Here is a 14608-nt window from a genome sequence, read left to right as displayed (position 1 = left end):
TTTATCCTACAACTGTCTTTCCTCAATTTGAATTTATGCCCTCTCAGGCGATTATTCTTAGCCAGAGGAAGAATCCACACACTGTAATTTGCAAAACTTAATTTGTAAGAGCAACCCTGGTGTGTTCCATTCACTAATCTTGTTGCCCTTCTCTGTACTTGTTCCAGCAGCTCAACATCCTTCTTGAAATGAGGCCTTCAGATCTGTATACAGTACTCAAAGTGTGGCCTGACCATTTCCTTATACAAGGGAATAATCACATTCCTATCCCTGCTTGTGACTTGGTTACAGACCAGCTTATATCTATTGTAGACTTCCATGTCACCCATTCATTTACATCCATACATCCATATGTATCCCATGCATTTTTCTTCTCTGCCACATGTCTCATTAGTTCATCTGACATCCATTTAGGCCTAAACCTTGAACGATATTTCTTAGTTGGTATGTAAAGCCTAGTAGCTTCCAAGATTAATTCTTTGAATGCTTCCCATTTTGAATTTGCTGCTTGTAACATCATCAGTTGGTCCCACTGTATGGAATTTAAATACTGTCTCAGACTTCCGTAGTCACCTTTACGAAAGCAAAAACCCTTCCCTTTACCCTTGATAATAGTTATCTCCTTGAGTAAATCCTACTTCAGCACACTGTGATCACTGCCACCTAGTGGTTCCTTTATCTGCAGATTCTTAATGCATGAAGAATCACTACTGATAATCAGATCAAGACTATTACTCGTTCTAGTTGCCTCAAGAACGTGCTGCTGTAGGAAACAATCATCCAATAAATCCACAAAAGCCTTGCTAATGTGTGAGTGACCAACCCACAAATTCCAGTCAATATCCGGGAAATTAAAATCTCCCATTATAAGACTTTCTGATTTACTGGGCCACTCTATTTTCCTGTACAGTTTTTTATTATACTCATCAGAGTCATTAGGCCTATAACACACTCCTACCCTCAATTTTGATTTCCCAGTGTTTATGTCACACCAAACTGACTCGATAGTGCACTGTCCAGTGATGTCGAATGACTGTACTTCCTTGGATTTTATGTGTTTCTTAACTAATAATATAACCTCTCCTCCCTTCCTATCCTGTCCATCCTTTCTGTACACATTGTACTCCTCAAATTCCAGTTCTGCATTCCTTATCTCTGTGTGACACCATGTCTCTGATATTCCAACAATATCAGCCTTTGATGTTTTGACCAACACCTCAAATTCATCAAATTTATTTACTAAACTCACAGCATTGGTGTACATGCAAGTATACATGCACCTGTTCCTATTCTTAGCTACGCTAACACAACACATGTGTTTACTTGTACCAAAATGACACCCAGTAGTCTCTGAAATCCCCTGCATCTTGTTTTCCAGGCTGCTGCTCATTCCAACAGAAGCAGTGCAAGAATCACTTTCACCTCTGCCAGCAGCTACTGTTAATCTATTAGTCTGTGTATTCCCCCAATCTATCAGTTTTCTGACTCACCTAACACTGCCTCGATAGCATCAGCAAATATTCTTGCACCCTTTCTATTTAAGTGTATCCCATCCCTGTAGAAGCAGTCTTTCCTGTTAACAAGCGCATACCAGGCTGAGAATAATTCTACCCCTTGAGCCTTGAACATTCTCTCCAGGGCCGAATTGATCGAAAAGGCTCTCATTATATACTCCCTCCTATCGTGTCTGGGCAGAATTGCATACACTTTCAAATTCATGTATTTATATATTAGTTTATGGGGAAGATTATTGTAAAAGACATACCTACATAGATCTATGGAGAACGCATAGTTCTGAGTGTGTTAATTGGAAGAATATCTATATAATATCGGTGTAGATACACCATATTTGCCTTGGCCATAGTGTGTCAAGGCAAAAGTGGTTCAACCAATGAAAATCTAGGCAAGATGTCTGAAGAAATCACGTCATACCTTGCACAGCTATGTGTGTGTATTCAGAATATTTAAATAAAATTAAATGCATCTAGGCATAATATTTTAAGATTCTATATCTATACAATATTGGTGTAGATACTGCATAGACAATTCTTAAAGAAAAACTACAGTAGTAGTAGTGTGAAAGGCATCATTTCATCTGTATCTCATATTGTGCTCATCCTTCACAATGAGTTGCCCATGTATTGCACTACCTCAAATAAGTAATGCTTCACTAATAGAGAAGACTATTGTTACTTATTCTCGGTGGGCACCATCACCCAGACAGCACCGTTTCAAAGCTAGCTGGCTTTTCATTGGTGGGTTTGCAGTTGGTACCCTGGTATTGCAAATATGGCAACCCAGTTGTGAAGTTAATCAGACAATATGAAAGATGCCAAAAGGTTTATGCGATAATATTTAAATAAAGAGTTGTCTATGGTGTATCTACAGCGATATTATATAGATATAGAATCTTAAACTTTTAAAATATTATGCTTAGTTGCATTTAATTTTATTTAAATATTATCACATAAACCTTTAGACATCTTTCACATTGTGTGAATAACTTCACAACTAGTTGTCATGTTTGCAATACCAGGGTACCTGCCCACCAACCGATAAAAAGCCAACTAGCCTTGAAATGGTCACTGGGATAGCCTGATAGTCATGGAGTTTCCAAGACTAGGTAACAACTTTCTTCCCCACTGTGGAAGCATTGGCTATTTGAGGAGTTTGAGTTTTTGAGTAGTGTGAGTTGAAGGAGTTACTGTCCCGTTCATTCATCTACACCATTTCTTTTCTTCTTCTTCTTCTTCTCCTGCTATAACTTTCCCTCTACTTTTTGCTTTTCTAAGTCTAATAGGGACAAGTGGATAATAGAGTTATTATCCCACACATACAAACTAGCTTTGAAACGGTAGCATCTGGGTGGTGGTGCCCACCGAGAATAAGCAACAATAGTCTTCTCTATTAGTGAAGCATTACTTATTCTAGGCAGTGCAATACATCGGCAACTTGCTGTGAAGGATGAGCACAATATGAGATACAGATGAAATTATGCCTTTCACACTACTACCGTAGCTTTTTCTTTAAGAGTTATCTATGGTGTATCTAGACCAATATTATATAGATATATACAAAATATATAATTTGCAATGAAACACATCAATACAGCTATAAACATGGTACCACTGCATTATAAATAAATAACAGTATCCACTGAAAGAGAAGTGCACATTATCTGCAGTACAACCTTTATGCTCACATGAAATGTTATTTTATGGCAAAAGCCTATGTATTCATGATATATAACAATGTTGAACTCAAAGGGCACAGCTGCAGTTTGTGTGTAGCACCTGATCAAACTAAGTTGACTAATTAATGCACAGATGTCGCCCTGTGGAGGTACTCCATCACAAGTTGCTTTCATATTGCACTATTCTAAATAAAACAGCAATATACTTCACAATTTGGGCAATGCATTTTATTTAGAGTAGTTCAATACCAACACAAACTATGGCAGAGTGCCTCCACAATGTGAGACTGGCACACTTAACAAACTTAGTTCATCTTTATGTATGAAATGTGGCTATGTCCTTTCAGTAAAATCAATCAATCAGAATATCTGTTAAATTTCAGAGTGACTTTGAATTATAAAATTTATACCATATCTGAGAGGGGGGAGGGAGGAAGAAACAAAACATTAACTAGGAAAGAGATCTTAACTATTGATAACTTTTAGTTAATAATAAATAAAAGAAATCAATAAGAAAAAAGAAATTTCCTGCACATATTGCATTGATATAAGGTATAAGTGGTCAACATACCAGCAACTATTTCCGTTGTCTGAAAAAATTCATCAGGATGAATATAGCCTGTCTGAGGTAGAAGAGTTAAAATAAATCGAATGAATACCATAAGTTTCCAGTGCCATAGTCTTAATTTCATCTTTTAGACAGGCAGAGGACCCAGTGCTTTCTAGGAGAAAAGAAAAGAAAAAAAAAAAAAAAAAAAACAGTAAAAGTAAGGCATTGAAATATATTTTTTAAAATTGTTAAAACAGTTTTAAAGAAAAAAATATTAAAATAAGTATCAGGAAATGCATATAAAGAAAACAAGCAGTACTAACTACATATAAAAATGAAAGCACTGTTTAACTAACTGTAGATTACAGATCTACAGAAAAGAAATACATACACTCATATGGCACCCAGCAAGTATCAATAATTATCCATAATTTGGCTTCCACTCACTCTTAGGGGATATATATATATATATATATACAGGGTGTTCAGAAAGTCACTGTGCACTTATATATTTATTAACAGACGTGTTTCAATATAGAATACAGGAGGTAAATATGAATGACAATTATAAACAATGTTGAAATTATTCCTTCTTATTTTGTTTCTAAACACCGCTATCAGTTGCTCGCTTGAAATAGACTGAATGAATGCTGTTATCGCTGCTTTCAAGTCATCCAGCGTGCGCAGACAAGCTCGATACACTGCAGATTTTGCTGCTCCTCATAGATAAAAGTCTGGTGGATTTAGATCTGTGAGCGTGGGGGCCACACGTCTGTCGAAATAATGCGGTCTCCAAAACATTCCTTTAATAACTGCATAGATCTGTGAGATGTGTGAGCAGTAGCACCATCCTGTTGAAACCATGAGTAATTGATTTCATCACTTGTCATCTGACCAATGAAGGTGTGAAGAATCTCCAAACAATAGCGCTCGCTGTTTATTGTGTTCATAAAGAAAATAGGGCCAACAATTCGACATCTGGAAATCGCGACCCACACACCAACCTTGAAATCATGTAGGGGTGTTTCATGCAAAGTGTGAGAATTATGGGATGATCACAATCTTGAATTTTGCGAATTAACATAACCCGAGAGATGGAACCATGCTTCTTCGGTGAAAAAGGTCACATCCAACACATTAGCTGTATTCTCTTCGATAAATCGGTTAAACCATCTGCAATAGCATATTCTTTTTTTATGATCAGTTGCTTTTAGTTCATGTACCACCATTATTTTGTATGGGAAGAGCTTTAATTTCTTTCTGACGGCTTTATCAGCAGTTCCAAGCCTCATGCTGCTGAGCTAACTTTCGTAATGATTTTGATGGACTCTGCAGCATACTATCAGAAATATCCAACAGTTTCTCCTCCGATAGCTTTTCTGGCCTTCCACAGCATTTGACATCATCCACTGCTCCTGTTTCCCGAAACTTATCGACAAGGTTACGAACTGTATTGCGATGAAGAACAGGTGTATCTGGGAATTTGTCAGCAAATCACTGTCACACCACATCTGTATCTACCACCTTCTCGGAATACACGTTCGTCAGTTGTTAAAACCATACTGGGATCAAAATCTTAAATATAAACAAAATATGATTAGAAAAGTGCACAGTGACTTTCCGAACACCCTGTATGTGTGTGGGAGCAGAGTATCTGTTCATGCCCCTGACTAATCTTGTTGCTCTTCTTTCCACCCATTCTATCATATTCACATCCTTCCAAAAATGAAGCTCCCTTCCTGTAATACTCAAAATGTAGTCTAAACATTGCCTTACAGAATGAGATAATTACCTCCTTGTCCTGGTAGGCAAAATTCTTATATATCATTGCCCCGAGGATTAGTTCATTATTAGATCAATATTAAACCTCTGGGCTGAAATGACTGTCACTTTTCAGCCCATCTTCCCAATTTACGAGGTCTAACTGAAGGAGCATATCCTGATTCCTGTCATTAACAACCCTGTTAACCTTTACATCATCAGCAAATTTAAACACTTAACTTGGCATGTGTTTATCAATATTATTATCCATATAGTGCAAGGAAGCCTGAGGCCTATGTTGCACCAGAAAAAAAAGAATTTCTGAGTTACCGTGAGAGAGTTGTTATTAATGGCCACTTCCCTTTAATAACAACAGTCACTTGTTATTATTAATCTAATGTTATTATTAGAGTTAATACTAACTCTGTTATTATTTTTCCTATCAGATTTCAGTGCTGCTGGGTCCCCTTTTACTATTTTACTACTGAAAGGTTTACTTTAACATTCCTCTGTTTTTTTGTTTTTTAAATTTTAATCCATGCACACTGATCATGTTAAAATGGAAATAGGTTGTTCTTTCTATTGAATCCTGAGCTCCTCAATAAAAAAATTAAAGAGGTGCTAAAGTGGCAACTTTATGAGAGTACAATGTGGTTAGCAAACTATATGTGACATATGTTAAAAAATAAAATAAGGATAAATTAGCCATGCTTGCTGAAGTTCCCAACAATTCCAACCACTTCTGAAAGCTTTAAAATACATGTAGTGCAATTCACAGAAAGAGCAACCACAAGAAAAATTAAAATTTGCTGATTTCCTTCTAAAATAATATGTACATATTAAATTTCATATCAAATTTTAGCATTGAGTGGTATACTTTCATAAATATGAAAATTAAAAAAAATTACATTTTTGACAATTTCTCAAACACTGGATAATTTAGTTTGATTTTTATTGAAAATTACCTCAAATAAAAAAAAAAAAAAAAAAACATATAAGCTTGAGTACTGCATATAGATCTGGAGGCCTCATTTTAGTAAGGATTTCTTGGCATCATATGCCTCTGCTAATGCTTATGCGAAAGAATGTAGAACTGCTGGAATGAGTACGGAGAAGAGCAACAAGATTGGTGAGGGGGAATGAAGAGATGCTGTTACCAAGAAAGGCTTAGGTTCTGCAAATTGCAGCATTTGAAGACTAGGCACCTGCAAGGCGATCTGATTGAGGTGTTTACGGGTTTGAGCAAGCTCAATGCTCATGGGATTCTTCCTCTCTACCCACATGAAAGAGCATAAATTCAAATTGAGGAATGACAGTTTTTAGCATTAGCATTAATTGAGGCATATGATCAAGAAAGCAAGGTTATACAGCATCAGCCAAAAAAAAAAACCCTTCCCATTTCCCACACCCCCATACTTTCAGCATTAAATTTATTTAAGCTATCAACTTCCACACAAACAAGTCTGTTCCAGCAATCCTGCTGGCTAAGTCAAACTTCCACACATCTATTCTACAACTGTCTTTCCTGAATGTATTCTACAACTGTCTTTGCTGAATCTATGTCATCTCAGGTTTAATCTGCAGATTTGCTTAACAAGTCAAGGTCAATGTTGAAAAAAAGTTGCGAGTTAGGGTTGAATTTTAAAATGTCTGCAATTTTGCAGACACTTTCACATTCAACCCTAATACGATATATTCAACCCAGATACGATAGGAGAGAGTATATGATGAGAGCCTTTTCGATCAATTCAGCCCTGGAGAGATTGTGCAAGGCTCAAGGGGTAGAATTTTTTTCAGCCTGGCCTGTGCTTGTTGACAGGAGAGACTGCTGCTAGAGGGATTGTTTGTTTATTATTTGGTTTTTAGGAGCATTAGCAACTAAGGCCATATTGCTCCGGGATATGCAGTGGTTATTCCCCGACCTTCCCACATCCTCCGTATTTGGTGGTGATGGGCTCGAACCCCGGTCTAATCAAGAAGTGTGTGCTTCGCACTGCTGCTCCTTCCCACCTGGCTACAGAGGCACCATTCTAGAGGGATGGGGTACACTTAAATAGAAAGGGTGCAAGAATATTTGCTGATGCTATCGAGGCAGTGTTAGGCGGGTCAGAAAACTGCTAGCTTGTGGGGGATACACAGACTAAAAGGTTAACAGTGGCCGCAGGCAGAGGCAAAAGTGATTCTTGCACTGCTTCTATTAGAATGAGCAGCAAGGTAATGGAGATTTCCAGGACTGTTGGGAGTCATAGTGAAACAAGTAAATACATGGGCTGTGTTAAGGTAGCCAAGAGTAAGAACAGGTGCATGTATACCAATGCTAGGAGTATAGTTAATAAATTTGATGAGCTTGAAGTGCTAGGCAAGACATCAAAGGCAGATATTGTTGGGATATCAGAGAAGTGGTGTCACACAGATATAAGCAGTGCAGAATTGGAATTTGGGGAGTACAATGTGTACAGAAAGGATAGACAGGAAGGGAGGAGAGGTTATGCTGTTAGTTAAGAAACACAAAATCTAAGGAAGTGCATCCAATTGATGTTGGTGGACAATGCAGTGTTGAGTCTTTTTGATGTGAAATAAGCACTGGGAAAGGAAAAATGACTGTAGGTGTGTGTTATAGGCCTAATGAATCTTATGAGTATAATGAGCAATTGTGCAGAAAAATAGTGGCCAGTAAATCACAATGTCGTATAATGGGGTATTTTAAATTTCCAGATATTGACTGGAACTTGTGGTTTGGTCACTGACACACTAGCAAGACTTTTGTGGATTTTTCTGAATGACTGTTTTCTACAGCAACATGTTCAAGAGGCAAACAGAGGGAGTTCGTGCATTAAGAATTTGGAGATAAAGGAACCGATGTGTGACAGTGATCACAATGTACTGATGTTGGAATTACTTAAAAGATATAAATCAAGGCTAAAGGGAAGGGCTTTTGCTTTTGTAAAGGTAACTACAGAGGCTCAGACAGTTTTTAAATTCTGTACAGTGGAATCAACTGATGACGTTACCAAAGTTGAATTCTAAATGGGAAGCCTTCAGGGACTTAATTTTGGAGGCTACTAGGCTTTTCATTCCAACTAATAAATACTGTTCAAGGTTTAAGCCTAAATGGATGTCAGATGAATTAATGAGGCTAGTGGCAGAGAAGAAAAATGTATGGGATGCATATAAAGTATCAGGTGACACAGAAGCCTATGACAGGTATAAACTAGTCTATAATCAAGTCACAAAAGAGGTTAGGCAGGCAAAGGCAGATTACAAGAAATCTTTGGCAAAGGATGCAAAGAAAAATAGCAAAGAGTTCTTTACTTATGTAAACTCTAGAAGGAAAGGGATGAATCAGATTGGACCACTTAACATTGATGGGTTGACTACTGATGATCATGCTCAGGTAACTGATAAAGTGAATGAGTATTTTGCATCTACATTCACAAATGAGGAGTTATTCAATGAGGGGAGTACCAGACGTTTATCAAACGCTAACAGGGAGCTAAGTGATTTTGTAATAACTGAGAGCAAAGTGGAGGAGAAATTGTTGAAGTTAAAGGAGGCAGCAAAGGAAGTAAGCAAACCCTTAGCCATAATTATGAGAGTTTCCTTGGACTCAGGGGAGGTCCCCATGGACTGGAGGTGTGCAAATATATCACCAATTCACAAAGGGGTTCAAAAGGTGACAAGTAAATACAGACCTGTTAGTTTTAACTTGTGTTCCAGGGAAAATAATGGAACCACTGGTTAAAGAAGCACTGCAAGATCATCTAGACAAAACTGCAATAATAATTAAGACACAGCATGAGTTTGTTAAAGGGAGGTCTTGTCTGACCAATTTGACTGTATACTATGATGTGGTCACAAAGGAACTGAATGCCAAAAATAATCCTGATATCATATACTTGGATTTCAGGAAAACTTTTGATACTGTTGTACATGGAAGACTGCTGTACAAATTGGAGAGGTATGGCATTAAGAGTAAGTTGCTACAATGGATAAAGGATGGTTGAGTGGGATATGACAGAGAGTGGTAATCAATGGACACTGCTCTTCGTGGACAAATTTTATTAGTGGAGTTCCCCAGGGTTCAGTGTTGGGCTCATTGTTGTTTTGTATATTTATCAATGATATTGATGAAGCTATATCGAGTTTAATGTCCAAGTTTGCAGATGATACAAAGATTGGTAGGGTTGTTAATGACAGTAAAGACAGTATGCTACTCCAACTGGATCTAGATAAAATGGGCTGAGAAGTGGCAACTGAAGTTTAACATTGACAAATGCAAAGTACTGCATATGGGTAGCAATAACCAAAGAGAAATGTACCAACTGTGTGGTACTAAACTCAGGGAAGTGGAAAGTGAAAAAGACCTGGGGGTAATTGTGCAGTCAAATATGAAATTTGCTGAGCAGTGCAGACGAGCTGCCAGGGCAGGTCATGGAGTCTTGTCAATAATATACAGGAATTTTTGTAGCAGGGATAAGGAGGTGACTATCCCGTTATACAAGGCAATGGTCAGGCCACACCTAGAGTACTGTGTACAGGTCTGAAGGCCTCATTTTAGGAAGGATGCAGAGTTGCTAGAACAAGTACAAAGTAGAGCAACAAGATTGGTGAGGGGAACAAAGGGATGCTCTTACCAAGAAAAGCTTAAGTTGGTGGAACAGGCTTCCATCTTTTGTTGTGGAAGTTAATAGCCTAAATAAATTTAAGGCTGAGCTGGACAAGCATTTGGAACGAATGGAGGGGTGAAATGGGAGGTTTCTTTTTGGCTGATGCTGCATAAGCTTGCTTTCTTGCATTGTATGCCTCTACTAATGCTAATAATAAATGCAGGTTCTTACTTTGAGCAAGCGGAATCATCCCATCAGAATTGAGACTGCTCAAATTATTCAAGGCCTTATACACCTCAATCAGTTCACCTCACAGGTGCCTACACTCCAGGTGCTGCCTGGAGTCAAGGCAATTTAAGCCTCTCTTGCTAAGAGCACAACTTTTTTCCTCTCACCAATCTAATTATCATTGTCTGTACTCATTCTAGCAACTCTACATCCTTCTTAAATTGAGGCCTCCAGACCTGTACACAGTACTCAAGGTGTGGCCTGGCCATTGCCTTATACAAAGCAATAATCACTTCCTTGTCTCTTCTAGCAAAATTCTTATATATCATTGATAAGACTCCATGACCTGTTCTGGCAGCCTGTCTGCACTGCTCGGAGAACTTCATATCTGACTGCACAATTACCCCTCAGGTCTTTTTCATTCTCCACTTCCCTGAGTGTATTACCACAAAGTTGGTACATTGCTCTTGGGTTACTGCTACGCATATGCAGTACATTGCATTTGCCAATGTTAAACTTCAGCTTCCACTTCTCAGCCCATCTGCCTAACTTTTCTAGATCCTGTTGCAGTAACATACTGCCGTTAACAACCCTGCCAACCAGGGGACATACCTACTGTATAGCAAAAGTAGGCAAAGCCTAGGGGCCCTACTTCACCAGGTTCCATAAACAGATGCAAGTAGGGGCAAATACATCTAGAATAAGGAAGGAATTCTCTTCTTATATCTTATCACCAAAACATAACAAACTCAGGTGGCGGCAGTCTTTATTTTGCTTTTACAAATGCAACTTTGCATAGTGATCAGACATCCGTTCGGTTACTGTAATTGTATGCGTCATATCATATGGTGTTTAGAATTCCCCAACTTGACAGGAGGGATAGGCCCCACTGTATATGAACATTCAGCCATATACGGTGGTCAAAAGTTGTTAGTTGATTAATTTCAATTCAAGTTCAAGTCATTATCAAAACAGCAATTAATATACAAAAATGTATTTGTTTATTATTGCTATTTGTATTTAAAATACAATGTTTAAAATTAAATTAATAAAAATTTTGGTTAAAAATGGATGAAAAGAAAAAGGAAAAGAGTGGAGCCCAAAAAAAGGACAATGAAGAAAGCAAAAGAATAAGCAGTCAATAAATACCTAAATTAGATCATTTCTTTACAAAACACAGTAATGAATTATGTCCAGAAGAAGGTAAAGAAAAGACAGCCCAGTACTGAATCGGAAAATATGGAAAAGAATGCTGCTGGTGTAAATATATCTGTGGATCATTTAAATCAAGCAGGGTCATCAAATGAAAACAATTCAACAATAATAGATGTGCCTTTGTCGGAAATTAGTGTTGAGCGCACTGCACCATTTATTCTCTCAAGTGATCTTGGAGAATATGTGAACATCAACATTTCCGATGAAACAAAAAGAAACGTTATGAGTTTGTCAACCCAGAGACCTAAAGGACCATTTTCAATAGATCCTGAACAACAAAATAGAAGTTTTAGTGACATGTACTACTATTCTACTTCCTCATATGGTCCAGTTCCTCGCTTATGGCTGTGCTACTCCAGACTACGAGATTGGAAAAATCTATCTTTTCAGATAAAAACTGACAGTATTTCTCAACATCATATCGAGGCATGTGAAATGTGGCAAAGGATGCAACGATTGATAAAGATCTTGAGGAACAAGTAAGATAAATGGAAAGTAAGATTAATACAACTCATGTATTAATGATAATGTTGTGTTGTGTTGTTGCTCCAACTATTTAGTATAGGGCTTCCTAGTGACACCCCATGTTGCACATCCTCTGCCCTGGGGAGGCAGGCCAGGTATAGAAAGGCATCTAGCAGAACCCTAGATGTTGCCTGAACTTGCCAGGGAGGGCCCCAGAAAAAAAAACAAAAAAACAACTGGAAAGTGAAAATGGAGTGGGGAGACAGATGTGGAGGAGAAGAACAAATGAAGATAAAGAAGGTGGATTATACGAAGTTAAAAGGATAGAGGGATACCCCTCTGTCTTAACAGTCCTCTCCCTGTGGAGGACTGTTAAGAGCAGAAAAAGATTTGTGGCGGTAGGGTCTACCAGGCAAAATGGTTGGGATGGAAGGGAGCCTGGGATTGTAAGGGATTAAAGTCATAGAGTTGTTGTTGTTGTTATTTGGTTTTTAAGAGCATTAGCAACTAAGGTCATATTGCTCCAGTGCGGTGGTCATTCCCTGACCTTTCCGCATGCTCCGTATTTGGTGGTGATGGGCTCAAACCCCGGTCCAATCAAGAAGCGTGTGCTACGCACTGCTGCTCCTTCCCACCTAGCTACAGAGGCGCCAAGTCATAGAGACATCACCCAATGTGGAGGGGAGGAAATTGCACTGTGCACATGCAGTGCTTCTCTGTTGTTAATCCTGCAATGGCCAGTGAGTAAATCCCATGTCATGCCTCAGAAGAGAGGATAAGACATCAGCAGGGAGATTTTCCTGGTAGGCTGCCCCCGCTGCAGTCTAATTTGGGGGACCTGTTAGAACAGCACACGCTCTGTGTGCACTCAGCCCAATTGCACACCTGTCATACTTACATTTACATAATACGCTTTTTTTTTTTTTAACATAGATATTTAAAGGCAGACTGAGAAACAACACATAAGACAACATTTTCTTAGACATTTATCGTCTTACTTTTAGCATCATACAGACAGAACACAGGTGCCACCTAAATATAACAACTACCAAGACATCACTGTTTTTTTTGAGTTTTTTTTATATACTTATCATAAACATTCATTTGGTCATCACATGATTTATACAGGTGACTTAACATTCACTCACATTTATGCAACTTAACTTGCAAGAATAGCTAATTAATTTTTTTTTTTAATTTTTATATGTATACATTTTCAGGGTACAATTAACACTTATAGGACATTCTCATTCATTCCTCATTTTGACATACTTATCCTACTTGATACAGTACCATGAATAGGACAGCACACTTTTTTTTTTTTTTTTCAGGTTAAGTGGATTCATTTCTCACCCACCATAAGACACTTATATTAACATGTACGTACATACATACTTATATTCACTCACATATATACGTATGCATGCAATTAATCCCCAACAGATAGTGAAGTGAGTTACTTAAAAGGAAGCACATGCTATTTTTAATATTAGATTCATTATTTTTCTAACTGAATACATTTTTATCTTTGGCAAATAAAATTTGAACTACTGAAATTACATGATTAGAATATAAATGGTTAGAAGCTGTAACTTTCTGATTTTATATTTACAAAAGTAGGATATTCCATTATTAACCAGTTATCATCCCATTCCACTTCTATTCTTTCTAAAGTAATGGAGAAATCCATTAACCACCAATTCCTAAAATATCTTGAAAACTTCCATCTGACTGATGATCACCACTGTGGATTCCATTAGTGTCAGTCTACTAGTATACTGTCAGTCCACTATACACTGGCTCATGTTATCCATTTGTGGACAATAAGCCTCCATCTCTCCATCTTACGATAGGAGAGTATATGATGAGAGCCTTTTCGATCAATTCAGCCCTGGAGAGATTGTGCAAGGCTTAAGGGGTAGAATTTTTTTCAGCCTGGTCTGTGCTTGTTGACAGGAGAGACTGCTTCTAGAGGGATTGTTTGTTTGTTATTTGGTTTTTAGGAGCATTAGCAACTAAGGCCATATTGCTCCGGGATATGCAGTGGTTATTCCCCATACCTTCCTGCATCCTCCGTATTTGGTGGTGACGCCTCGAACCCCGGTCTAATCTATTCTGCATGTCTATTTTGCAACCATGTTTGCATGGGACAAAAAGTTGATGACGTCAAGCAGAAATCACCTTTCAAGGGCACAAAAGGTGATATTGTTATACACGTTGGCACTAATGACCTTAAGAGTAAGAGACCTGCAGATTAAGAAGTACAGGTCAATGTTGAAAAAAAGTTGTGAGTTAAGGTTAACCATACAAGAAACAATAGCACCAAAGGGGGAATGATAAGAACTTAGGGTTACACACATATATGGCTTAAGCCAGATTAAGTCATATATACTGCTTACCCCTGACTTAAGCCAGGGGTAAGCAGTAGACTGGACTGTAATAGGGTAGGCCTATGCCACCTAAAGCGAGTATAATGGCCACTACACCAAATCCGGAAATCAAGCACATCGGCTTCGGCTCATGACGTAATAAGTTACTGACGCCGGCATCCACATGTATTCTAACCAGCATGAATGTAAACAGGAGAAC

General features: G+C 38.0%; 1 protein-coding gene across 1 annotated transcript in view; it reads right to left on the bottom strand.

Annotated features, from left to right (window-relative positions):
- PIG-Z (phosphatidylinositol glycan anchor biosynthesis class Z) overlaps positions 1-13771 on the bottom strand; it is a 28526-nt gene extending 14755 nt beyond the window's left edge. The window contains exons 1-2 of the mRNA XM_090381463.1: positions 13657-13771; positions 3765-3915 (exon numbers count right to left, since the gene is read on the bottom strand). Of these exons, the coding sequence (XP_090237589.1) occupies positions 3765-3885 (121 nt within the window). The 5' untranslated portion in view covers positions 3886-3915; positions 13657-13771. The remainder of the gene's footprint in view (positions 1-3764; positions 3916-13656) is intronic.
- Between the last annotated feature and the right edge of the window lie 837 nt (positions 13772-14608).

Source organism: Mastigoproctus giganteus, chromosome 9 (assembly GCF_048544385.1).
Source record: "Mastigoproctus giganteus isolate SK-2022 chromosome 9, ASM4854438v1, whole genome shotgun sequence".
Taxonomy (NCBI): domain Eukaryota; kingdom Metazoa; phylum Arthropoda; class Arachnida; order Uropygi; family Thelyphonidae; genus Mastigoproctus; species Mastigoproctus giganteus.
This window is presented reverse-complemented; position numbering and strand designations above follow the sequence as displayed.